At 41.8% G+C, this 27709-nt stretch overlaps 1 protein-coding gene across 1 annotated transcript in view; it reads right to left on the reverse strand.

Annotated features, from left to right (window-relative positions):
• Window positions 1–27709, reverse strand: part of GGA3 (golgi associated, gamma adaptin ear containing, ARF binding protein 3) — a 173585-nt gene that overhangs the window by 123582 nt on the left and 22294 nt on the right. Inside the window, exons 4-8 of the mRNA XM_053708918.1 lie at window positions 18518–18616; window positions 18246–18369; window positions 2646–2749; window positions 2470–2550; window positions 2097–2234 (exon numbers count right to left, since the gene is read on the reverse strand). Coding sequence (XP_053564893.1) covers window positions 2097–2234; window positions 2470–2550; window positions 2646–2749; window positions 18246–18369; window positions 18518–18616 — 546 coding nt within the window. The remainder of the gene's footprint in view (window positions 1–2096; window positions 2235–2469; window positions 2551–2645; window positions 2750–18245; window positions 18370–18517; window positions 18617–27709) is intronic.

Below are 27709 nucleotides of genomic sequence, written 5' to 3' on the forward strand. Positions count from 1 at the left end.
TGCAAATGGATGATTAACCCCTTAATACAAAAAACGGAATAACAAATGACAAAAACGTTTTTTAAACAGTCACAACAACTGCCACAGCTCTACTGTGGCTTTTTACCTCCCTCAATACGACTTTTGAAGCCTTTTGAGCCCTTCAGAGAAGTCCTGGATCATGCAGGAAGAAGCTGGATGTCTGTGTCTGTAATTTTTGCTGTGCAAAAAAAACGACAAAATAGGCCCCTCCCACTCATATTACAACAGTGGGAAGCCTCAGGGAACTGTTTCTAGGCAAAATTCAAGCCAGCCATGTGGAAAAAACTAGGCCCCAATAAGTTTTATCACCAAACATATGTAAAAAACGATTAAACATGCCAGCAAACTTTTTAAAATACACTTTTATAAGAGTATGTATCTCTATTAATAAGCCTGATACCAGTCGCTATCACTGCATTTAAGGCTTTACTTACATTACTTCGGTATCAGCAGCATTTTCTAGCAAATTCCATCCCTAGAAAAATATTTTAACTGCACATACCTTATTACAGGAAAAACCTGCACGCTATTCCCCCTCTGAAGTTACCTCACTCCTCAGAATATGTGAGAACAGCAAAGGATCTTAGTTACTTCTGCTAAGATCATAGAAAACGCAGGCAGATTCTTCTTCTAAATACTGCCTGAGATAAACAGTACACTCCGGTACCATTTAAAAATAACAAACTTTTGATTGAAGAAATAAACTAAGTATAAAACACCACAGTCCTCTTACGACCTCCATCTTAGTTGAGAGTTGCAAGAGAATGACTGGATATGGCAGTGAGGGGAGGAGCTATATAGCAGCTCTGCTGTGGGTGATCCTCTTGCAACTTCCTGTTGGGAAGGAGAATATCCCACAAGTAATGGATGATCCGTGGACTGGATACACTTAACAAGAGAAACTATGTTTAGAACCCAGATATCTTGGATAGACTGTTATAGGCCTTCTAAAAAAGCCTAAATTGCCCTCTACCAGAAAAGAATCTGAATTTGCAATATAACTCCACTAGACTATTAAACCCATACACCGCCAGAACCCCCATCGCAATATAACCCCACTAGACTATTAAAGTGAATGTCCATTTTGATGAATTAGTGCCCGGTTTTTAATAAACCTATTAAAAACAAGGGCACTTTAATTCATCAAAATTGACATTTCACAGTTTTCTTCAAAAACTTACCTTTTAATCCTGGCAGCCGCTCCAGCACTTACTCCGCCCGTCTTTGGGGGTCCAAAATGACGAATTTGGCTTCCTCCAATCACAGCATTACATCAGGCCAAGATTCCCCCGGGGGGAAGCTGTGATGGAGGAAGCCTGATTCGTCATTTCTGACGTCTGCAGAGGCTTCCGACGGCCGGGGGAATCGCTGGAGCGGCATTCAGGAGAAAAAGGTACGTTTTTAAAGAAAACAGTGAAATGTAAATTTTGATGAATTAAAGTGCCCTTGTTTTTAATAGGTTTATTAAAAACTGGGCACTAATTCATCAAAATGGACCTTCACTTTAACCACTAATCCACCACAACCCCCATCGCAATATAACCCCACTTGATTGTTAACCTCTAAACAGCCACAACCCCCATGTCAATATAATCCCACTACACTATTAAACAGCCAGAACCCCCATCGCAATATTAGGGGTTAATGAATTAAGAGAATAACAAATTAACAAATGCATTAAAAAATGTAAATAATACATTCTTTTGTTATTCTTTTAATCTGTGTAGGCTGCGTTATTATATTCGGTTGTGTATCGAATGCACGAATTAGGCAATGTACACAACTAAAAGGGATCATTTACATTACATCTTTAATGTAGGTGGCGATGCTCCTTTTAAATTTTTTGCCAGTATCAGAAAAGCATCACACAGAGATGTATCTCCATTACCACAATGCTTTGATCATCAGGGCCTATGACTCTACATAAATCTATTATAAATACTGACATCAGCTATTCTTCTGTAAATGACACAAACCCCACATATATCATGAAGCCATTCCCTGGCACAGGCTCTTTATGTTGTCTTACTGCATAATACTTTATAACAATAAATATATCCCACATCATCGCTCACCTTTAAAAGCTCCTTGTCACCTTCTGAGGATTCATCCTTGCTGTAATGTGTCAGCATTTCCTGCAGAAGCTTTACATTGTTATTTACTTCCTCCAGGGTATGTGTCCGTTTGCTTACTCTTTGCATCCTCACTTCATCCTGCAGGTTGGTGGGATACCAAAATTATTTGCGTACAAACCAATAAATCAATAAGTGGATCCGTGGAATGATCAGAAGAAGAATTTTGTGTAGAAATCATGGGAACAAGGGAAGCCCCCAGGAGGACCTTTGAAGGACATGGATCAAGGGAACATAGGTTATGCAAGAGCCTAGTATATAAAACTCAACTCCTCGTGTTTGGGGAAACAAGGGTCTTCCAGCCTTATGCACTCACCTCCTTCACCATGGACTTAATCAGCTTGTTAGCTTCCTGTAGGTCATCAGGATTCTTACTTTTTAGCAATTTCGCCAAAAGCTTTAAGAAAAACAAACAAAATATAAAAATGAATAAATATCTGTAAAGCGTATTCTACTTAATGACCATGAAAAGTGATTGTGATTTGACCTCACCTTCGATCTCTCCTCATCCTCAAAGATGGGATTCTTTGGACGAGATGGTGGGGAAGGGATCAACGTGCAATCAACTGGGACTGAAGGATCTGATATGACAATACCTAGAGTAAGCAGCAAAAAAAACATGAGAATGTAAAATAAAGACAGTCAAGAATGACAGAGACAAATACGATACAGCAGTGGTTCTAAACCCCATTTGTGGTTCAGTACCTGGGCAGTGCTTGCTAATTGGTGGCTACATTAAGCCACTAATCAGCAAGCACTACCCAAGTTTACATTCCTGCTTTTCAAATAAATATATCAAGAAAACGAAGAAAATTGATAATAGTAGAGAGTTGCTTAAAATTGTATGATCTATCTGAATCATGAAAGAAAAATATTGGGGTTCATATCCCTTTAGTTGAAATGGTTTTTATTAAGTGCAAGACATCACAACAAAATAAATATACATGGAACAAATCTAGGCCACCAATGACCCAACCCACACCGGGTTTAACAATATGTGATGACATAGAAAGGTTTGAACAAAAGTAAGGGACCCAGTCCGCTGTCGGGTCCTCGGCAGTCCAGTTGCACATTTCTTTTCTTTTTTGAAAAACAGTACAAAAATAAGGCAAAAGTATACAAAAATAACAAAAATAACAAAAATAAAAGCATATGTAATTTTAACATTAATAAAAATAAACCTGTCAGAATGCTATGTGCTTAATTTTCGACCTCATGTCTCTGGTCATCTCAGTCATGTCTTTATTTGTGCTATACTTTATGTCTGTTGCTCCTTCTCAGCCTCTCTCTATTGTGTAGATTAGCAGGAATTCCTATCAGCTCCCCCCATTATCCAGTAGAACCAGATTTTCCCAAAAGTGTCCATCTTATTTTGTAAGTGGGCAGCTGTCTCATGCATAGCGTACACACCAGCCAATTTGTTGGTAATCTCCGACCATGTCGGTACTCCTGTCTTCCAGTGTTTGGCTATTGTGGTCCTAACTGTAGTGAAGATTATTCTGAGAAAAGTATTTATGTGGGAATTGTATCCTTGGGTCCTAGTATTTAATAAAGCCTGAGAGGCACTGATGATTATTCGGTCTCCAATTAGGTTAGACAAGAGGTCTGAGGTCTGATCCCATATGTTTTTAACCTTGGGACATTCCCACCACATATGTATGTATGTACCTTTGGTCTTACACCCTCTATAACAGAGATTGGAGTTCCCCTTAACAGAGTGTGCTACTCTCTCCGGAGATAGTACCAACGAAACACTGATTTCAAGCTATTTTCTCTGAGATCTGCGCTCAACAAACCCCTACTTGTCTCAGATGTCAGGGTGTACCAATCCTCTGTTATATCTATATTCAAGTCTCTCTCCCACCTATTAATGATGGGTGGTCTATATTTTGTTTTGGCTGATTGTATCGCGTGTGAGATAGCTTGTTTGGGTCTGTGATGTGCACTACACTGCTTCCCAAGTGTTGTGGAGTGATTTTCCCTCCTATCGTGGGTGTAAGAGTGGACAGCTGAGGAAATCTGCAAGTACACAAACCACTGTAAGGAACATGGTTCCAACCTTCCCTGCAGTTGTGTGAATGTGACCATAGAGCCTTGTTGTAGGAAATCCGCCACCCTGTATAGGCCTTTGTTCTCCCATTTGTCTATATGTATATGGCAGTCTCCTGAGATTATATATTTTAATGGTTTTTCGAGAGTATATTGTGATATCAACTTGTGAGAGTATATTGATTTATGCCATTGTCGGCAAGAGATCAATAAAGTGCGTGGTTTAAAACCTTTTGTGGTCGTCAGTGACTCTCTCCTCCACAATATGTCTTCTGGTGAGCTAAGTCCCCTCATGGCGGCTTCTAAAGCAGGCCATACAATATCACAGTTCTGTCTCCCTAATGTCGCTGTCTGGGTTAGTCTGGCAGCCTGGTAGTAGTCTCTTAAATTAGGGAGGCCCACTCCCCCCAACTGTCTATGTCTCGTGAGTATGATTTCGGGTATTCTGGCATGTTTACCTCCTCTTAGATAAGAAATTAGTTTGGATTGGATAGTATCTAAATCTTTGTTGGGGACCTCAATTGGCAATGTTCTAAAGAGGTAAAGGAGTCTGGGTAGAATATTCATTTTGATCGATGATAATCGCCCATACCACGAAAAGCCATGCTGTTGCCATCTTGTGATATCATGTTTTATAGTTTTGTATAAAGGAAGGTAATTAGCTTGGTAGAGTTTATCAAATTCTGGTGTCAGCTTGACCCCCAAATATTTCACATGTTCGTGTACCCAGGAAAAATCAAAATTAATCTCCAGTAGTTTGATAGTGGGCTTAGGGATTGCTATGGGGAGGGCCTCGCATTTATCCACATTAATTTTATAGCCCGAGATCTTGGAGAATTTATCTAGGATGTCGTAGACAATGGGCAGGGAACTAGCTGGCTTCGTCAGGGTAAGGAGGACATTGTCCGCGAATAGTGTCAGTTTATGGGATTTTCCCCCTATCTTAAGACCCTCGACCCCTGTTTCCCCACGGATGAACTCTGCTAGTGGCTCTATGCATATTGCAAAAAGCAGGGGCGATAGTGGGCACCCCTGTCAGGTGCCATTTAGAATGCTGAAAGTACTAGATTGGTGGCCAATCGCCCTTACATATGCTGTGGGGTTGGAGTATAGTGTGTTTATTGCAGAGATAAAGGATCCCTCGAAGCCCATTTTTTTTAGTACCGCCCCCATGTATCCCCAATCCACCCTGTCGAATGCCTTCTCTGCATCCAGGGATAGGAGCAGAGAAGGCACTCCATGACTTGTAAGATAGTCCATCACATCCTTCTGATGTTGTCCGGGGCTTCCCTCTCTTTAATGAAACCAACCTGATCTGGGTGTATTATAGTGGGAAGAATATGTTTTAACCTATTAGCTAAGATTTTTGTGATTATTTTGACATCTTGATTGATGAGGGATATTGGCCTATAACTGGCACAGAATTTTGGGTCTTTCCCTTGTTTGGGGATGACTACTATTTTAGCCTGTAGTAGGTCTTTAGGTAGCTCCCTGCCCTCCAGCACGTGGTTTGCTAATTGAGTAAGGTGTGGGATTAAGAGGCCAGCAAACATCTTATAGTATTCGCTCGGTAAGCCATCGGGTCCAGGAGCTTTGCCTGGCTTAAGTTCTTTGATGACCTGTGCTACTTCTATCGTGGTAATTTTGGAATTCAGGGAGTCCCTATCTGCCTCAATGATTTTCTCACCAAAGTAAATTTGAAGAAAATCACAAAGTAAGGTTTTAGGTGACTTTTTTGCAATTGTACAGTTCCTGATAAAATGAGGCGAAGGCATCCACAATCTCCTGGGGATGCCCAGTCTCACCACCCCCTTCCTTACATATGAGGGGTATAGACACCGCCGCATAATTATCTCTGATCTTTTTGGCTAAGTATTTATCTGGCTTGTTGGCATAAAGGAAGTATTGTGTCTTCAGTCTGTGGGCATATTTTATCGATTGATTATTGAGGATCTCATTAAGCTGGTTTCGTTTTTGGTTTAATTGTTCTAGGGTGGACCTGGATAGGGTTAGTTTGTGTTTCCTCTCTAGGTTCTCAATGTCCTTAGTCAGTCTCTCCATAGCTAAATTTGCTGCCTTTTTAATTTGTGCTTTTTCTTTTATTAACATGCCCCTGATTACAGTTTTATGGGCGGCCCAAACTGAAGTTGGATTGTACGTAGAGTTCTGGTTAAGAGCCCAGTACTCTTCCATTGCTCGTGTCAATTTTCCTTTTGTCAGTGGGTTTTGAAGGCAGGATGGGTCAAATGTCCAGGTCTGTATCCTGTTGGGATTTTTTATACCTTGGAGTGATATCTGTGTGATGGAATGGTCTGACCAGGTGCACGGGTGAATTTTAGCTGACAACAGCAATGGGCGTAGGATTTGGCTGATCATAATGTAGTCTAGCTTGGAATAAGTGTTGTGTGCTGTCGAGTAGAATGTTGTGTCTGTTGTGACCCCATATAAAGAGTTCCAGGAATCCACTAGGGCAGTGGTTCTCAACCTAAGTGACCACAAGGCCCAGTAAATTTTAGCCGGACCTGTCCAGGGCCCGGTAAGCATCGGGGGTGGGTTGGAGTAGGTTTGGAAGAAATTATATATATATATATATATATATATATATATACTGTATATATATATATATATATATATATATATATATATATTTACACACATATATATATATATATATATATATATATATATATATGTGTGACAGGGGGTTAATTATAACATACAAAATGTATATATATATAAATTGGTGTACAGTGGGATAATTAATTGGTGTCAGTGGGATGGATATATATATATATATACATATATATATACACATATATATATATATATATATATATATACATATATACATATATACATATATATATACATACATATATATATATATATATATATATATATATATACATATATACATATATATACATATATATATACACATATATATATATACACACATATATACACATATATATATATATATATATATATATATATATATATTTATATATATATATATATACACATATACATATATATACATATATATATATATATATATATACACATTATATATATATATATATATATATATATATATATATGTGACAGGGGGTTAATTATAACAAACAAAATGCATTGTTGTCGGTGGGTTCATAATAATAAAATATAGTCATTGGTGTCAGTGGCCTCCCTATTTGCCTCCCTATTAATCTAATTATGCATTGGTGTCAGTGGCCTCCCTAACTATGGAATTATGCATTGGTGTCAGTGGGTTACTAACCTGTCAGCTGCCCGTCGCTGAATGCCCGTCCTTCACGCACGCTCCCCGCCTGCCGCCGCTACACAGCGGAACAGCGCACAAGCGGACATGCGCAGTGGTGCCGCAGTGGGCCTGTCAGAGTTAGAGTGAGTGCCGGTCGGGTCGCGGCCCACCAGCAGGGCCGTCGCGGCCCGGCAGTGGGCCGCGGCCCGGCTGTTGAGAATCACGGCACTAGGGTATGCGGGGACAACGAGTTTAAAACTGTGTCGGCTACCTTTCTTAGGTGATTTAATTTTTTAGAAGAGTGTGGGGCCCCAACATATCTGAGCGCCTGAAGGTCAATATTGAAATCCCCCGCTAGAATTATTCTAATTTGTGACCAACCCGTTAGTAGTCTTGTAATTTCCCTGAAAAAAGCATCTTGCTTCTCGTTTGGGGCATATATATTGCAAAACAGGACTTCTACTCCCTGAATCTGGCCTCTCACCAACAAATACCTTCCCTCTCTGTCAGTAGTCGAGTCTATGTGTACGAAGTGTAGTGAGGAATGTAGTAGTATCGACACCCCTCTTTTTTTCTCCCCTGCAGTAGAATGATAGTGTTGATGAAAGCCACCGGACCAATATTTGGGAAGTTGTGGTTTAATGAGATGTGTCTCCTGTAAAAAGATCACATTCGCGCGAAGGCGTTTGTAGTGGTTAAATGCCGTGCGCCTTTTAGTGTCTGAGTTTAGTCCTCTCACATTGTGTGAGACTAGATTAATTGTCGGTAGGGCCATTAGAGTTTTCTAGGGTGTGTGTGTGACCTAACACCTGGAGGCCATAGATGGTGTGAGTGTGAGGGGGGCACATGTGGGGGCTCTAGGTCTGGGTAGGAATCAGTCATTATAAGGTTCGTACTAGACAGGCTAGGGATGACTCTTCTATCGCATCTGACAGTTACATAAAAACAGGTTAGCAGTAGATAAAACAAAAACTTAACTCTAGATTGAACAAAAATAACATTATAAACATTATAGCAACTAAGCATGTGTCTATTAATAACAATGGGTTTTGCAGTAGTTCTAATGTAAACATGTCTAGAACTTTCAGATTATAGATATGGGTAATACAAGCGTTTATTAGAAAGGTTATCTAAGGCGGGCTCGCAAACCTGCTCATGAATAAGTAATAGGCAAAGACTTTGACAATATTACCTAGCAGTCCAGTTCATGGTTTCACTTTTTTCTTCTTCGCCACTCTGGACCACCTGGGTTTACTTGTCGGGGTCCGCGGCTCTTTACCTGTAGCGTGTTGTGATGAGACAGGTTCCTCAGGAAGTACTGGAGTCTCTACATTTAAATATTGGCATATTTCTGGAATGTCCTGTGCTGATTTAATGGTGAGCATCCTTTGGTTGTGGGAGATGTGCAGCGCAAAAGGATATCCCCACCTGTATGAAATATTTTGCTTCCGCAGCAAAGATGTCAGGGGGCGAAGAGCATATCTTCTTTGTATGGTGCAGGCACAAAGGTCCTGAAAAAATTGAATAATTTGTCCTTGAAATTTGAAAGGTTGGTGCTTCCTGGCCGCCGACATGATGCTTTCTCTGTCAGGGAAATGCAGCATTCTGACTATGACATCTCTGGGTGGGAGTCCCTCTTTTGGTCTTGGTTTCAGGGCTCTGTGAGCTCTCTCCATCACAAAGTCTGTCTCACCCTCTCCGCCTGTGACAGCTTTGAAAAGGCGTAGCAGATATGAGGGTAGATCTGTGGCTTCTACCGTCTCTGGGACCCCTTTTAGCCTGATGTTATTCCTTCTATTTCTATTTTCTAGATCCTCTATTTTGTCTTGGAGGTCTAGAAGCTGCTGTTGGTGGGATGTAATAGATTCAGAGTTGGATGCTATACTTTCAGTCAGAGATTCATGTTCAGTCTCTACCGCCTCCACTCTATCTCCCAGCTCAGATAGATCCTGTTTTATCTCCGCCAAGCTGTTCGTGACTGAGGAGTGCAAACTATCAATTTTGTTCATCAGTTTCTCCAGACCCACAGCCATGTCTTCTTTGGAGACCAGGGTGTGGAGATCAGCTTTTGTCATGCTCCCACCATCCCTTGGAGGTTCCATTATGTTTAATGTGTGTGCCTGGTGCCCCTCTTCTGATTCATCATCAATCTCCCCTGTAACCAAACTTTTAGTAGATCTTAGATAATTGTCCAGTGCTGTGGATTTTAGGTTTTTATCAGATTTGTTAAGCTTTTTAGCTGTCATGGTGGCACAGTTCTGATTGACAATATGAGGTCTTTATTGACACACTAGCAGTCAGGGTTATTATATGAGAAGCCCTCACAGACCCCAGAAAAGGTGGCAGGCTTATTTTCGATTCAAAAGCTCCCCTGTTCACTTGGCAATAAGGAGCATGACAGCCTGAGATCAAACCTGCGGCGGTACTAATGTGGGGCCTTTTTTATTCTTTAAGGTAATGTGCACTGTCCCCTCGGGTGTTATGTGCGGCCTGGAAGTTGATGCCCAGTATTTACATACCCCTCCTGTTAGGCGTTGCGGTTACTGTTACCGATGGAGCTGCGGGGGAGGTAATGGCCTCCTATTCACTTCCACTTTCACCAGCGGACCAACTGGAACTTAATGGCGGCTGTGAACGCGGCCGGAATATGTCTTCTAGCCAGGCCCTGCTGTGTGCTGCTTTATTCTCTGCCTTCCGGCCTCCTCTAACTATCGCGGCGGGAGATCTCGGCTACCGCTCACTAGCCGGTCCACATAAAACAGGTAATGGGTTCTAGTACGGGTCACAGTTAGTCTCCCCGTTCATCTGTCTGTGATGGCGTGTGTGCTGTGGCGTGGCAATGGAGAATTGTGTGCCGCGGCTCTCAGTCTAATTTGTTGTCTTCTCTGCCAGTACTCTTGAAGGCACTCTGTCAGAAGTGTCCGCTTGTTTTAGTGATCACCCATGGGTACTTTTAGACATTATACGAAGTCTCTAGACATGCTTTTCTTCCTCATGGCTTTTTTTTTTTTTTTTTTTTTAATTTTTATTTATAGATTGAAAAGAGGGTCAGGTTACACACGTAAGTCGATCAGGTAATACAATGAAAGGCGAACATATTTCGTGATTAGTGTTATATACAGCTACTTATAAATAATAAAGAGTACAAAATGCTTTTACCGAGTTCTACAACCTAATCCAATAATACTTCTTGGAGTAGAAATTGAGAAACCTGTGCCTCAAAACATTTTCTTCTTTTTGTACAAACAATAACCCAAAACAGGTATATTGTACAGAAAAGGAATAATACAGAGAAAGAGCAAAGAAGAGCAAGGACTGGGAAAAGGGAGAAGGAAGAAAAGAGGAAAAAAAAGAGGAAAAAAAAAAAAAAAAAAAAAAAAGGAAAAAATTTTTTTTAAAGGAAAATTAGGTTGAATTCCCCCTCCCCCCCCCTCTCCACGAGGCCGGGACCATCAAAAGTTAAGTGATTACATCACTACTGATTTCCCCTCTCAATACGGCATTCTGAATAGCAATGAGACTTCTTTGAACTTCCAGCGTATTGGAGAGAATATATTCTCCCCATTTCCTGAAAAATTTGGCAATTTCTTTTTCAGAAGATATCTGCGTCTCGTATTGTTCATAAATTAATTTGGAGTCTAACATGTTCAGAAAGGAGGTGAGCATAGGGCTTCTATTAGATTTCCAGGAGGAAAAAATAATGTTTCTAGCGGTTAAGATTGTAAAATTAACAAATTTTATGTTTCCCGCCCTTTCATCGTATTGCCTTAAAAAGATGATTTCCTCCATCTTCAGAGAAATTTTAAGCTTTAGAGTTTTTGAAAGCCAAAATGAGACTTTTGCCCAAAACTGTTTAACTTTGGGGCATGCCCAGATGCAGTGGATCAAGTTGGCATTTAGGTAGTGACAGCGTGTACATTCATATCTTTGCGTATTATTCCACTTCCCTAACTTCTCTGGGGTGATATATGTCCTATTAATTAATCTAAGATGAGATTCACGCCAAGATAACAGAGGCGTCGCTGACCAAGCCCTATCAATACTTTCTTGAATTGTCTTAAGCTCCAATTGCGGGATGTCTAATGACCATCTCTCATGGAGCCGTTCCATGCCATAGACACCTTCTTTACTCAATAATAGATTATACCAATGAGATATAGAAGCTCTGCCAAGCTGACGGCGTGACAAAGCTTTAGTTAGAATTTCCCAATTTATGTAAAAATCTGCAAGTGCTATATTGTTGAGAAAATGCCTGATTTGAAAATAGCCGAACATATCGCGGTTAGGGAGATTATATTTTTCTTTTAAGGAGCCGAATGAATGAATAACTTGTCTATCTTCATCAATACATTGTGCAAAATAGACTAAGCCCCCTACCTTCCATCTCTTGAAAATTTCGGTATCAGAACCTGCGGGGAAGAGTGGGTTATTCTGGATTGGTAGATATCTAGAACACTGGAAATTGACACCTACCGCCGTGCATAATTTTTGCCAGGCTATAATAGGATTTCTAAGAGTGTACATCACTTTAAGTAAAGGAGGCCAATCTTTTTGCCTCATATGTATTAGGGCTTTTAGGCTATACGGTTTAAGAAGGCCGGCTTCTACATCCAGAGGCGTTAGCTGACCCATGTCTAATAACCAATCTGGTACTATCTTCATCAAGCAGGCCAAATTATAATTATATATTGAGGGAAGGGCAAAGCCTGCGTTTTCTTTGGGTTGAGATAGTCTTTTTAACGACATTTTGTGCTTTGTTTTTCCCCATAAAAATCTCCTAAAAGCCGAATTTAACATGTTTATATCTCCTTTACGTAGGAACAGTGGGATATTCTGCATTATATACAGAAGTTTGGGAAGTGCGATCATTTTTATGAGATTTATTTTGGCGGCTAGTGTTAATGTAAATGATGTCCATCTAGAGATATCCTCTAGGATTTTCTTAATGACGCCATCGATATTAGCTCGATACCACTCTTCCGGGCAGTTTGTGACATTAATTCCTAGATATTTAACCATTTTAACCTCCTTAAAGGGCAAAGCCCCCAGAGAGTCTCTGGTCTTATTTAGCCACAAAACCTCTGATTTATTATCATTTATTGTATAACCTGAGAATGAACCATATCGCTTCAATAAACTCAGTAATATAGGAATATTCTCCTTAGTATTGGAGAGGAATACAAGCAAATCATCTGCATAAAGGGAGATTTGAATGTCTGTCTCCCCAAGTCTAATCCCCCTAATGGTATTGCGTAATACTATAGCCAGTGGTTCAATGCAAAGATTGAAAAGTAGTGGAGAGAGTGGACACCCTTGTCGAGTGCCTCGCGCCAGTTGAAACCATTCTGTAGTCCTGCCATTCACAATTAGGGCAGATTTTGGATTCTGATATAGTGCTTGTATAAAAGACAGGAAGGCACCTCTCATACCAAACTGTTCCACTGTGGTAAATAAGTGATCCCAACCAATGGAATCAAAAGCCTTTTCGGCATCGAGAGCAATGATAACCTTGTCTTCCCTATCAGCCTCATATGATTTCTTCCTAATGTTATAATATTCTGTTGTTAATAATAGTTTCCTTAGATTTGAAAATAGGGATCTGCCCTTTAAGAAACCAGTTTGGTCTGGGTGGATGAGTTTATCCAGAATTTTTTGTAATCTAGCTGCCAAGATACTTGTTAATAGTTTATAATCGGCATTGAGCAGGGATATAGGACGATATGAATCTAGTTTTTCTGCATCCTTGCCCTTCTTTAAAATTAGCACTATTAGGGAGGCACTGAAATTACCCGAGATAGGATGTCCTTGCAGGTAATATGCATTATATAGATCACATAAAGGTTCCGTTATTTGCTGTGTGAGTATTTTGTAAAATTCTGCCGGAAAAGTGTCCGGCCCTGAGGCCTTATTTAACTTGCTACTTTTAATTGCCTGAGTGACTTCATCTTTATTAATTGGTTCGCACAGTGATTTGCTTGCTTCCTCATCCAATGTCGGGAGCCTGCATGTATCCCAAAAAGCTTTTTTATTATCCACATTGATTTCCTTAGATAAAAAAATTTGGGTATAATATTCTAAAAAGTTTTTGCTTATGTCCTTAGACTGTGTTAAGCGACTGCCATTGACTGATATTGCAGATATGGAATTAGAACCCCGATTTTGTTTAACTAAATTAGCTAAATTTTTACCAATCTTTCCTCCAAACTTATATAACCTTGCATTAGACCTGACCACCGTGTAGGCAGCTTTTTGTTGGAGGAATATGTCTCTTTCTTTTTTTGCTTTAGCATAGTTCTGCCAATTAGATGGCGAAGCTGTATGTAAATATGTGTTATATGCATTTGATAACTGATTTGTTAATTGTCCCTCCCGGAGCTGGTTTTTTTTCCATAACTTATGTAAATATGCCTTTATTTCACCGCGTAGTACCGCCTTCGAGGCTTCCCAGTATGTCTCAGGGCTTTTAACTGAATTCTTATTCAAGCATTCATACTTTTTCCAGGCCTCTATTAACCAATTCTGAAATTTAAGATTAGAGTATAAGTGTTTTGGGAAAAGGTATGTGGGGCTATTTCTACTCGCAGAACCTATTGATAAAGATAGAGAAATTGGAGCATGGTCTGATATAATGATTGAACTTATATCTGCCTCAGCAATCCCAACAAGCCTTTCATTTATTAATATATAATCTATCCGTGATGATTTATATGTGTTAGATTTGCATGTATACGCTTTTGACTCTGGATTCTGAATCCTCCACACATCCTTTAGATTTAACGTGTTTCTAAATTTTCGAAAACGAGTGATATTACATTTCTCTCGACCTAGATCTCTCACTTTGAACGGCCATCTGTCTAATGGAAGTTGAGAGACTAGGTTGAAATCTCCTGCCACTATCAGATTGCTTTCTATATATGGTGTCAATTTAGTTTTTATTTTTTCCCAAAACTCTGGGCTTTGATTGTTAGGTCCATAAATATTGCACAATATATACACTTGATCCTTTATCTTTATCTGCATAATAATGAACCGTCCCTCTGCATCTATTTCTAACTGGGCAATCTTATATTTTAGGTTTTTATGTAGCAAAATAGCCACCCCACATTTTCTGGTAGTTCCAACTGAAGCAATGACTTCGCCCACCCAATCTGTTTTCAGTTTATTTACTTCCTTTTGGGTTACATACGTTTCCTGTAAAAATGCTATATTGCATTTAAATTTTTTGAGATTTTTTATAACCATTTTTCTTTTGATTGGGTTTGTTATGCCTCTGATATTCCAGGATACCAGATTAATGTTTACCATCTCTGTCATTCTATTGATTTAAAAACTTTAAGTCTCTTTTAGCTTTATGCTCCATAATATAATAAATGTCCCGTAAACCTCTTGCGACTTCACTATTGGAGGAGGGGGGGGGGCAGGGGAGAAGCATGCGAGGGAGGCAAAAAGGAGAAAGAAATAGGAGTGGAGAGAGAAGGGGGAAAGGGGAAAGAACAAACAAACAAAAAAAAAAAAAACAAAAAAAAAAAAAAAAAAAAAGGGAGAAAGAAAAATGGGGGGGGGGGTAAGGGGGAAAAAAGACCCCCCCCCCCCAACACTTAAACTTAAAAACATCATCAATTATATGCATCATCACTGTTATAGGAATTGGTTCTTTCATCTTCTTAAAGAGCCAACACAAATTCTTAAGCATTCTCCTCTAAAAACATATTAACTTCTTGATATGTATTTAACATAAGCCAGGTGTTATTTTTACGGACCTTTATCCGGGCTGGATATAATAAAAATGCTTCAAAACCTTTTTTAATAATGCGTGTGCATAGAGGGGCCATGACCTTCCGCCTATTTGTTGTTTCAACCGAATAGTCCTGAAACATTAATAGTTTAGCACCTTCTAAAAAAACTTCCTTCTTTTTGCGATAGGCATTCAACAGATCTACTTTATCTTGGAAATTTAACAGTTTCATTATCACTTGTCTTGGTATCTGCGCACCATCAGCTTTAGTTCTTAACTGCCCTATTCTGTGCACTCTCTCGATCACTATCTGTCGTGTGGGGTCTGGTAAATCTAGCAGGAGGGGTAATTTCTCTACGATAAATTTTTTTAAGTCACTGTATTCTGATGTTTCTGGAACCCCAACCAGTCTCAGGTTATTCCTTCCGGCTCTATCCTCAAGGTCATCAACCTTGTCCTGCAGTTTTTCTAGTGATGTTTTGTGCTGACTTGTATCTTGTTCAACTATATTCAACCTGTCCTCAATATCTGAGATGCGCAGTTCAGCAGCTTCTATTCTGCTATTGAATTCATGTATTTCATTTGTAAGTGTAAGTACATCTTGGCGCAGTTGGTCAAATTGTGGGGACAATGCCACGCATATAGCTTTTATCAATGCCTGTGAATCTGTGTCCATTTTAGCACTGCTGCCCTCTTCCAATATACTATCCTGCAAAACACTGGCTTTGCTTTTTTTGTCTTTTTTAGGAGCCATTACTGGTGATTTAGCTTTCACTGTGTGTACAAATTTCTCCATATGTGTACCATAAAAGTGTAACTACTTTGACTACGAAAAATGAAAAAACGTGACTATATTCTAAACTGTGCAACATACCATAATATACCCCTGAGATCTTTGTGTCCTAGGATAAGCTATATTCCCCTAAGATCTAAATGACCTAAAATAAATAAATAAGAATAGCCAAAATGACTTTTGACTTTGTGCAATTCAAAAAACCATGCAAAATATATTACAATAGAAAAGAAAAAAGAAAGATAAGACGAGAAAAGAAGAAAAAAAAAAAAAAATGCAAAAGTTATATATGGGTGAGATTCACTCTGCCTTATATGCAATTAGTGCAATTAGTGCATGTGCCAGAGACAAGAAATCTGAGACAATTTTGTGTATATTAGATGAGCAGCCCTTATCCTCAATCACCACAACAGCTTGCCATACAAACAATGAACTGTTATATTATCAACTAGCTAGACAGATCTGCCTTATATTTAATATAACCATATATATATATATCAGCATTCAAGTCCTTGTGAACAAGAGTCCATTCACTATAAACAACAGTGAGGTATAAGGTCTGTGAGGGACTTACTGATTTTCAGATACAACCACACAAGGTCCACCAGACTCAGATTTTATAATATAACGTTGTGCCAGAAATATACAGGGCAAAACACAGTTCCCTTGATTTTACTTTGTCCTTCAACAAACGACCAGAGTTTTTTAATGCTAGGAACCAGATAATGAGTTTTCTTCACCCTCCCAACAGACCAGGACACTTCTCTTAGCTTCAACTACCGCAGATCTATGCAGATCTATGCCAAGTGGATTACCATTTTACCCAGGGCTGCTTCACTGGGGATAGGGTGAGGGACTACGACCTAAGATATATCACCAAAGGGGAGGTATTGCGTGCAGCATACTCTTTTCCATATATCCCCCTTTAAGTTTGCTTCTCTTCACCCCCCCCTATACCTCCAGACTGACGACTGGCCCTGCTCCTCCACAGTGTGTTACCAATATGAGAAGGATAATTGACACAAAGCCGGCAAAGACAGGTAGCTTCACTGGCAGCTTCTAAGAGGGACTTACTCTGTGAATTGATGGCATACCTAGCAGCTTATTAGCCTCCGTCGGACTATAGCGCTTTACTTCTTTGCTACTTATGCCCCATTGGACTCTCTTCACCCTCCCAGGTCAGCCAGACTTAATATACCTATAGCTATAAGTACATATACCGGGGAGCTATGCCAGACTGCTTAATCCAAAAAATCAGAAAGTTCACTTATACTCCTTAAGTGCGTTGCATATAGTAACTGATCTGTCTGTGGCCAATAGACATTATTAGGCCTATGTTAAGTTTTACCGGTCCAAGCTATGATGTTAGCTAGCTTGTGCGGCCTCCCTTCCGAATTGCTCCGGCTGTACCTCAGACTGGTTACCCCTGCCAAGAGATCTTGAGGCCGTGGACAAGAGTAGGTGTGCGTGCTTCAGCCAGTCCCAGGCTGCTTCCTTCTTGCCTCCGAGTTTGCTGTATATGCTGGCCGTGAGAGCCCGAGGCGTAGTGGCAATCGGCAGTTCTAAAATTGCTGCTTAGGGCTTTTACCACTCTCCTCTCCGCATGTAGCTGGCGTGCTCAGTCGTACACTGCCGCCTCTGCTCTTCCATGCGCACCTACGTCACAGCGTGATCAGACGCCGTTACCGGAAACCCGTTGCTCCGCCTCCTCATGGCTTTTGTTACTGCAGGGAGCTGCCAAGTTATGCTGCCATCTTAAAGCTGGCTAAACTCCGCCCCTCATATCCCTTTAAAGGGACAGGAAACTCCAAATTTTTATTTCATGATTTGGATAGAACAAACAATTTTAAACAACTTTTCAATTTACTTCTATTAAGAAATTTGCTTTATTCTCTTGTTATCCTTTGCTGGAAGAACAGCATTGCACTACTGGCAGCTAGCTGAACACATCTAGTTAGCCAATCCCAAGAGACTAATGTGTGCAGGCACCAATCAGCAGCTAACTCCCACTAGTGTATGATATGTGAGTATTCATTTTCAACAAGGGATAGAAAAAGAACAAAGCACGTTTGAAAATAGAAGTTAATTTAAAAGTGTCTTAAAACTACACGTATGCAAATTTATTTTTGACTTTCCTATCCCTTTACGATAGTATCGCCAAAAGGCAGCTCTCTGTGACAAGATGAGCTGAGAGCGGTGACACAATAAGCATATAACTGTAAATACTGGGAGATAGTCTAAGGACCTCACCTTGTCTCTTCAGCATAAGGTATGCATCCTTTATCTTGGCCTCCTCTGGCAGAGCTGTTGTCCAACTGTACAGCAGACACACCACTTTGCTCTTCACATTTTCAGATACTCTGTCTCCCAAGTACTGTAGGGAAAGGAGGAAACCTGGATGAAGGAAAATTACTTTGTATGGTAGATAAGCCACATAAAACAAATCATTTCAGTGAGCACTACTACTCCACTGGTATCAGACTTAGAAACTGTGCCTAGAGGGTCCATACATATGCACTGACCTTTGGAGAGACAACTTTAATCAACTCATTAAGGAATCTGAATTTCCCAACCTCAATGTGGAACCTTCTCCCACAGTTCTTCATGCAGGCCTCCAAAACCTGTAAGAAGCAGACATCAGTTATAAGTTTGTGAGTTGTGAGAGTTTTCTCACAATATCTCCTTAGGGCAGAAAAAAAAAGGAAATTTGTGCTTACCTGATAAAATTTTTTCTTTTACGATATGACGAGTCCACAGATTTCATCCTTACTTATGGGATTATGCCTCCTGGTCAGCAGGAAGTGGCAAAGAGCACCACAGCAGAGCTGTATATATAGCTCATCCCTTCCCTCCCCCTCCAGTCATTCGACCAAAGTTAGGAATAGAAAGGAAAAGCCAAAGGTGCAGAGGTGACTGAAGTTTAACAAAAAATAAATAAATACCTGTCTTAGAAATGACAGGGTGGGCCGTGGACTCATCATAACGTAAAAGAAATAAATTTAACAGGTAAGCATAAATTTCCTTTTCTTTTACAAGATATGACGAGTCCACGGATTTCATCCTTACTTATGGGATACAATACCAAAGCTATAGGACACGGATGAAAGGGAGGGACAAGACAGGAACCTAAACGGAAGGCACCACTGCTTGAAGAACCTTTCTCCCAAAACCAGCCTCAGAAGAAGCAAAAGTATAAAATTTGGAAAATTTGGAAAAAGTGTGAAGAGACGACCAAGTTGCAGCCTTGCAAAGCTGTTCAACAGAAGCATCGTTTTTAAATGCCCATGAGGAAGCCACAGCCCTAGTAGAATAAGCCGTAATTCTTTCAGGAGGCTGCTATCCAGCAGTCTCATATGCCAAACGGATGATACTCTTTAGCCAAAAAGAAAAGAGGTAGCCGTAGCTTTCTGGCCCCTACGTTTTCCAGTGAAAACAACAAATAATGAAGATGATTGACGAAAATCTTTAGTCGCCTGCAAGTAAAACTTCAGGGCACGGACCCCGTCCAAGTTATGCAACAGACGCTCCTTCTTAGAAGAAGGATTAGGACATAATGAAGGAACAACAATTTCCTGATTAATATTCTTATTTGAAACAATCTTAGGAAGGAAACCAGGTTTGGTACGTAAAACCACCTTATCAGAATGGAAGATAAAATAAGGCGAGTCACATTGTAACGCTGAAAGCTCAGAAACTCTACAAGCAGAAGAAATAGCAACCAAAAATAAAACCTTCCAAGATAACAACTTAATTTCTATGGAATGCATGGGTTCAAACGGAACCCCTTGAAGAACCTGACCTGGATCCGTATCTCGGGAGCTTGGTATTCTGACAAGATGCCATCAGATCCAATTCCGGTCTGCCCCATTTGAGAATCAGGGTGGCAAAGACCTTCGGATGGAGTTCCCACTCCCCCGGATGAAACGTCTGTCTGCTTAAAAAGTCCGCTTTTCCCAGTTGTCCACTCCTGGGATGTAGATTGCTGACAGATAACAAGAGTGAGCCTCCGCCCACCGAATTATCTTGGATACTTCTGTCATCGCTAAGGAAATTCTTGTTCCTCCCTGATGATTGATGTAAGCCACAGTCATGATGTTGTCCAACTGAAAACGGATGAATATGGTCGAAGCCAACTGAGGCCAAGCCTGAAGCGCATTGAATATTGCTCTCAATTCCAGAATATTGATTGGAAGAAGAGACTCTGACCGAGTCCACACACCCTGAGCCTTCAGGGAATTCCAGACTGCACCCCAACCTAGTGGGCTGGCGTCCATTGTCACTATCACCCATGAGGGTCTGAGGAAGCACGTCCCGTGGGACAGATGATCCGGCGACAACCACCAAAGAAGAGAGTCTCTTGTCTCCTGATCCAGATCTATCTGAGGAGACAAATTTGCATAATCTCCATTCCACTGCCTGAGCATGTTCAGTTGTAGCGGTCTGAGATGAAAACGAGCAAACGGAATGATGCCAATTGACGCCACCATCAATCCAATTACTTCCATGCACTGAGCCACTGATGGCCGAGGACTGGACTGAAGGGCTCGACATGTATTCAGAATATTTAACTTTCTGACCTCTGTCAAGAAAATTTTCATGGATATGGAATCTATTAGAGTTCCCAAGAAGGGAACCCTTGTCTGTGGAATTAACAAACTCTTTTCTAGATTCACCTTCCACCTGTGAGTCCTCAGAAAGGACAGAACCATGTCTGTATGAGACTTTGTCAGATGGTAAGACGACGCCTGGATCAGAATATCGTCTAGATAAGGCGCCACTGCAATACCCCGCGGCCTGAGAACCGCCAGAAGGGACCCTAGAACCTTCGTGAAGATCCTGGGTGCTGTGGCCAACCCGAAGGGAAGAGCCACGAACTGAAAATGTTTGTCCAGGAAGGCAAACCTTAGGGACTGATTATGATCCTTGTGGATAGGAATATGAAGGTATGCATCCTTCAAGTCCACGGTAGTCATATATTGACCCTCCTGGATCAATGGTAGAATTGTACGAATAGTCTCCATCTTGAAGGATGGGACTCTGAGAAACTTGTTTAGCCTCTTGAGATCTAAAATGGGTCTGAACGTTCCCTCTTTTTTGGGAACCACGAAAAGATTTGAGTAAAACCCCTGCCCCTGTTCCAGTATTGGAACAGGATGAATTACTCCCATAGTAGAGAGGTCTTTCACACAATGTAAGAACGCCTCTCTTTTTATCTGGTCTACAGACAATTGTGAAAGAAGAAACCTCCCCCTTGGGAGAGAATTTTTGAATTCCAGTTGATACCCTTGGGACACGATTTCCAGTGTCCAGGGGTCCTGAACATCTCTTACCCAAGTCTGGGCAAATAGAGAAAGTCTGCCCCCTAGTAGATCCGGTCCCGGATCGGGGGCCGACCCTTCATGCTGTATTGGGAGCAGCAGTGGGCTTCTTGGGTTGTTTACCTTTGTTCCAAGCCTGGTTGGGTCTCCAGACTGCCTTGGCTTGTGCAAAATTCTTTTCCTGTTTAGCGGAAGAAGAAGCGGGGACTCCTTTGAAGCTCCGAAAGGAACGAAAATTATTTTGTTTTACCCCTTAGTTTAGCTGCTTTATCCTGAGGTAGGAGATGACCCTTACCTCCCGTAATGTCAGAGATGATTTCTTTCAAGTCAGGCCCGAATAGGGTTTTCCCTTTGAAAGGAATACAAAAGCTTTGACTTAGATGACACATCAGCAGACCAAGAATTTAACCATAAAGCTCTAAGAGCTAAAATGGCAAATCCGGCATTCTTAGCCGCCAACTTGGCAATCTGAAAGGCGGCGTCCGTAATAAAAGAATTAGCCAGTTTAAGACCCTTAATTCTATCTAGAATTTCCTCTAAAAGAGTCTCAGTCTTAAGAGACTCTTCTAAGGCGTCAAACCAGAAAGCCGCCGCAGTGGTAACTGGTACAATGCAGGCTGTTGGTTGTAAAAGGAAACCCTGATGAATAAATAACTTTTTTAGAAGACCCTCCAATTTCTTATCCACAGGGTCTTTGAAAGCACAACTGTCCTCAATAGGAATAGTTGTACGCTTAGTCAGGGTAGATATAGGTCCCTCCACCTTAGAGACCGTTTGCCAAGAGTCCAGAATAGTGTCAGATATGGGATACATTTTCTTAAAATTAGGAGAAGGTGAGAACGGGATACCCGGTCTTTCTCATTCACGTGTAATAATTTCCGAGATTCTCTTAGGAACCGAAAAAACATCAGAGTAAGCAGGCACCTCTAAGTATTTGTCCATCTTACACAATTTCTCTGGTGGTACCACAATAGTCACATTCATCCAGAGTCGCTAAGACCTCCCGAAGCAACAGGCGGAGGTGTTCAAGCTTAAATCTAAAGGACATGACGTCCGTGTCTGTCTGAGGTAACACACTTCCAGAATCGGAAAGCTCCCCTTCAGACAGAAGTTCCCTGACCCCCAAATCAGATCCCTGTGAGGGTACATCGGAAATAGCCAACAAAGCATCAGAAGTTGCAGTATTTAAATTTGACCTCTGTCCTGCAGCGTTTGCCCTGTAACACTGGCAACTTAGATAACACCTCTGTAAGGATAGATGACATAACTGCAGCCATATCCTGCAGAGTAAATTAAGTAGATGCGTTTGAAGAACCCGGCGTCGCTTGGGTGGGCGTTAAAGGTTGTGACACTTGGGTAGACAGAAGGGGCATACCCTGATTCTCATCAGACTGAGAAGCATCTTTAGACATATTTTCCTTAAAGAAAATTCGCTCTTTACATTGTAAGGCCCTTTCAGTACATGAGGGACAAAAAGAAAGTGGGGGTTCCACAATGGCATCCAAACACAAGTAGTTTCCTAAAGTTCAGACATGTTAAACAGACTAGTAATAGCAATAATAGTCGTTTTATGCTTGATATATTGAACTCTGAAGGCAAAACATATATTAAAAACTAAACATGTACTGCACCTTTAAATAATAAAAGCGCAACAACTTTTCTGTAATGAGACAAAACAACGTTTTCGGCAATAAACAATACCCTTATGTGCCCCAAATAGCTTAACAATAGTACACCACTTGTTAGGGTATATTATATATCAATTTTATATCAATTGTGACAAAACAACGTTTTCTCAGATTTATTATGTATATTAATTCAGGCCCCTGCACCTCGCCACAGCTCTGCTGCGGCGCCTACCTGCCCTCAGATCACCCTGAAGGAACGTTCTCACTCTCTCTACACCCTACGATTATCAAACAGAGCTAGGCCCCACCGGAGCCTCAGGACCTTGTTGCCGATTGGGAAAACACACTACGCGACTGAGCGCGCGAAAATAGGTCCTGCCCACCGTGGGCGTAACTCTAGCCTAACCGAGACCCGCATGAGTAGAGAAGAAAACAAACATGTCGGTCCTCCGTAAATTACCCATGTGCCCCAGTATATACACACACAGCACAGTAAGTGCATCACAGTGCAAGCAGTATAACAATAGTCTAACCGCATCACCAAGCGTCAGCCCACATATAAAAATTTAAAGTGACATACCAGCACACTATTAAATAAGCAGAATAACAGGGAATTCCAGGTACACCATTTCTCCTATAGTGCATACTGATTACCCCTCCCCATCTAGGGAATATTGTCAGCCTGTTTTGATGTAACAAGTCTCCCCAGAAACAAAAGACTGAACATACCTCAATGCTGCTTGTAGCATGACACCGTTCTCCACACTTAAGATTTTTCTTTACACTACCTTCAGTTGCTCTGTGGGAACCAGAAAGGATCTTAGATAACGTTTGCTAAGATCATCAACATCAAGGCAGAAAAATAAAATGTCTCCACTCCTCTTTGGGAGTTATAGACTGACGATTTCTCCCTGAGAAAAATAGTACTCACTGGCACCATTTTAAAATAAAAAACTTCTTGATTGAAGAATCGAAACTAACACCTCACTTTACCTCTTCCTATCACTGACACAGGCAAAGAGAATGACTGGGGGGGGGGGGGGAGGGAAGGGCTATATATACAGCTCTGCTGTGGTGCTCTTTGCCACTTCCTGCTGAACAGGAGGCGTAATCCCATAAGTAAGGATGAAATCCGTGGACTCGTCAAATCTTGTAAAAGAAAAAAGGATTACACACTACACTACCCAAAACAAAAAGGAGAGGCCTGCTTCCATACACTAAACAGTCATCAGGACAGAAGGAAGACCTGCTCCCATACACAAAACAGTCATCAGGACAGAAGGAAGACCTGCTCCCATACACAAAACAGTCATCAGGACAAAAGGAAGACCTGCTCCCATACACAAAACAGTCATCAGGACAGAAGGAAGACCTGCTCCCATACACAAAACAGTCATCAGGACAGAAGGAAGACCTGCTCCCATACACAAAACAGTCATCAGGACAGAAGGAAGACATGCTCCCATACACTAAAACAGTCATCAGGACAGAAGGAAGACCTGCTCCCATACACAAAACAGTCATCAGGACAGAAGGAAGACCTGCTCCCATACACAAAACAGTCATCAGGACAGAAGGAAGACATGCTCACATACACTAAAACAGTCATCAGGACAAAATGAAGACCTGCTCCCATACACAAAACAGTCATCAGGTCAGAAGGAAGACCTGCTCCCATACACAAAACAGTCATCATCACAGAAGGAAGACGTGCTCACATACACTAAACAGTCATCAGGACAGAAGGAAGACCTGCTCACATACACTAAACCATTGCAAGGACAAAAGTAAGACCTGCTCACATACACTACATCATCACCAGGACAGAAGGAAGACCTGCTCACATACACTACACCATTGCAAGGACAGAAGGAAGACCTGCTCACATACACTACACCATTGCAAGGACAGAAGGAAGACCTGCTCACATACACTACATCATCGCCAGAACAGAAGGAAGACCTGCTCACGTACACTAAACAGTCATCAGGACAAAAGGAAGATCTGCTCCCATACACAAAACAGTCATCAGGACAGAAGGAAGACCTGTTCACATACTCTACATCATCACCAGGACAGAAGGAAGACCTGCTCACATACACTACACCATTGCAAGGACAGAAGGAAGACCTACTCACATAAACTACATAATCACCAGGACAGAAGGAAGACCTGCTCGCATACACTACACCATTGCAAGGACAGAAGGAAGACCTACTCACACACACTACATCATCACCAAGACAGAAGGAAGACCTGCTCACATACACTACATCATCGCCAGAACAGAAGGAAGACCTGCTCTCATAGACTAAACAGTCATCAGGACAGAAGGAAGACCTGCTCCCATACACAAAACAGTCATGAGGACAGAAGGAAGACCTGCTCAGGTACACTAAACAGTCATCAGGACAGAAGGAAGACCTGGTCACATACACAACATCATTGCCAGGACAGAAGGAAGACCTGCTCTCATACACTACATCATCAACAGGACAGAAGGAAGGCCTGTTCACATACACTAAGTCATCAACAGGACAGAAGGAAGACCTGCTCACATACACTAAACAGTCATCAGGACAGAAGGAAGACCTGTTCACATACTCTACATCATCACCAGGACAGAAGGAAGACCTGCTCACATACACTACACCATTGCAAGGACAGAAGGAAGACCTGCTCACATACACTACATCATCACCAAGAGAGAAGGAAGACCTGCTCCCATACACTACATCATCAACAGGACAGAAGGAAGGCCTGTTCACATACACTAAGTCATCAACAGGACAGAAGGAAGACCTGCTCACATACACTAAACAGTCATCAGGACAGAAGGAAGACCTGTTCACATACTCTACATTATCACCAGGACAGAAGGAAGACCTGCTCACATACACTACACCATTGCAAGGACAGAAGGAAGACCTGTTCACATACACTACATCATCACCAAGACAGAAGGAAGACCTGCTCCCATACACTACATCATCAACAGGACAGAAGGAAGGCCTGTTCACATACACTAAGTCATCAACAGGACAGAAGGAAGACCTGCTCACATACACTAAACAGTCATCAGGACAGAAGGAAGACCTGCTTCCATACACTACATGATCTCTAGGACAGAAGGAAGACCTGCTCACATACACTAAACAGTCATCAGGGCAGAAGGAAGGCCTATAGTATCAGGGATAGGTTACAGACACTGCACCACCAAGATAAAGAGGAAGCCTACTCAGACACTGCACCACCCACATAGAAACAGGAGACCTACTCAGACACTGCGCCACCCACATAGAAACAGGAGACCTACTCACACACTGCACCACAGAGAAAGAGGAGACCTACTCACACACTGCACCACAGAGAAAGAGGAGACCTACTCACACACTGCACCACAGAGAAAGAGGAGGCCTACTCACACACTGCACCACCCACAGAGAAAGAGGAGGCCTACTCACATAATGCACCACCCACAGAGAAAGAGGAGGCCTACTCAGACACTGCACCACCAGGAGAAAGAGGAGGCCTACTCAGACACTGCACCACCAAGAGAAAGAGGAAGCCTACTCAGACACTGCACCACCCACATAGAAACAGGAGACCTACTCAGACACTGCACCACCCACATAGAAACAGGAGACCTACTCACACACTGAACCACAGAGAAAGAGGAGACCTACTCACACACTGCACCACAGAGAAAGAGGAGGCCTACTCACATACTGCACCACGCACAGAGAAAGAGGAGGCCTACTCACATACTGCACCACCCACAGAGAAACAGGAGACCTACTCACACACTGCACCACAGAGAAAGAGGAGACCTACTCACACACTGCACCACAGAGAAACAGGAGACCTACTCACACACTGCACCACCCACAGAGAAAGAGAACTACTCACACACTGCATCACCCACAGAGAAACAGGAGAACTGCTCACATACTGCATCACCCACAGAAAAAGAGGAGACCTGCTCTCATACTGCACCACCTAAATATAAAGAGGAGACCTACTCACACACTGCACCACCCACAGAGAAAGAGGAGACCTACTCACACACTGCACCACCCACAGAGAAATAGGAGACCTACTCTCACACTGCACCACAGAGAAACAGTAGACCTACTCACACACTGCACCACAGAGAAACAGTAGACCTACTAACACACTGCACCACAGAGAAAGAGGAGACCTACTCACACACTGCACCACCCACAGAGAAACAGGAGACCTACTCACACACTGCACCACAGAGAAAGAGGAGACCTACTCACATACTGCACCACCCACAGAGAAAGAGGAGACCTACTCACACACTGCACCACCCACAGAGAAACAGGAGACCTACTCACACACTGCACCACCCACAGAGAAACAGGAGACCTGCTCACATACTGCACTACCCACAGAGAAAGAGGAGGCCTACTCACATACTGCACCACCCACAGAGAAAGAGAACTAATCACACACTGCATCACCCACAGAGAAACAGGAGACCTGATCACATACTGCACCACCCACAGAAAAAGAGGAGACCTACTCACACACTGCACCACCCACAGAGAAAGAGGAGACCTACTCACACACTGCACCACCCAGAGAAAGAGGAGACCTACTCACACACTGCACCACAGAGAAAGAGGAGACCTACTCACACACTGCACCACAGAGAAAGAGGAGACCTACTCACACACTGCACCACAGAGAAAGAGGAGACTTACTCACACACTGCACCAGCCACAGAGAAACAGGAGACCTA

This window comes from Bombina bombina, chromosome 1 (assembly GCF_027579735.1).
Source record: "Bombina bombina isolate aBomBom1 chromosome 1, aBomBom1.pri, whole genome shotgun sequence".
Classification (NCBI taxonomy): Eukaryota; Metazoa; Chordata; class Amphibia; order Anura; family Bombinatoridae; genus Bombina; species Bombina bombina.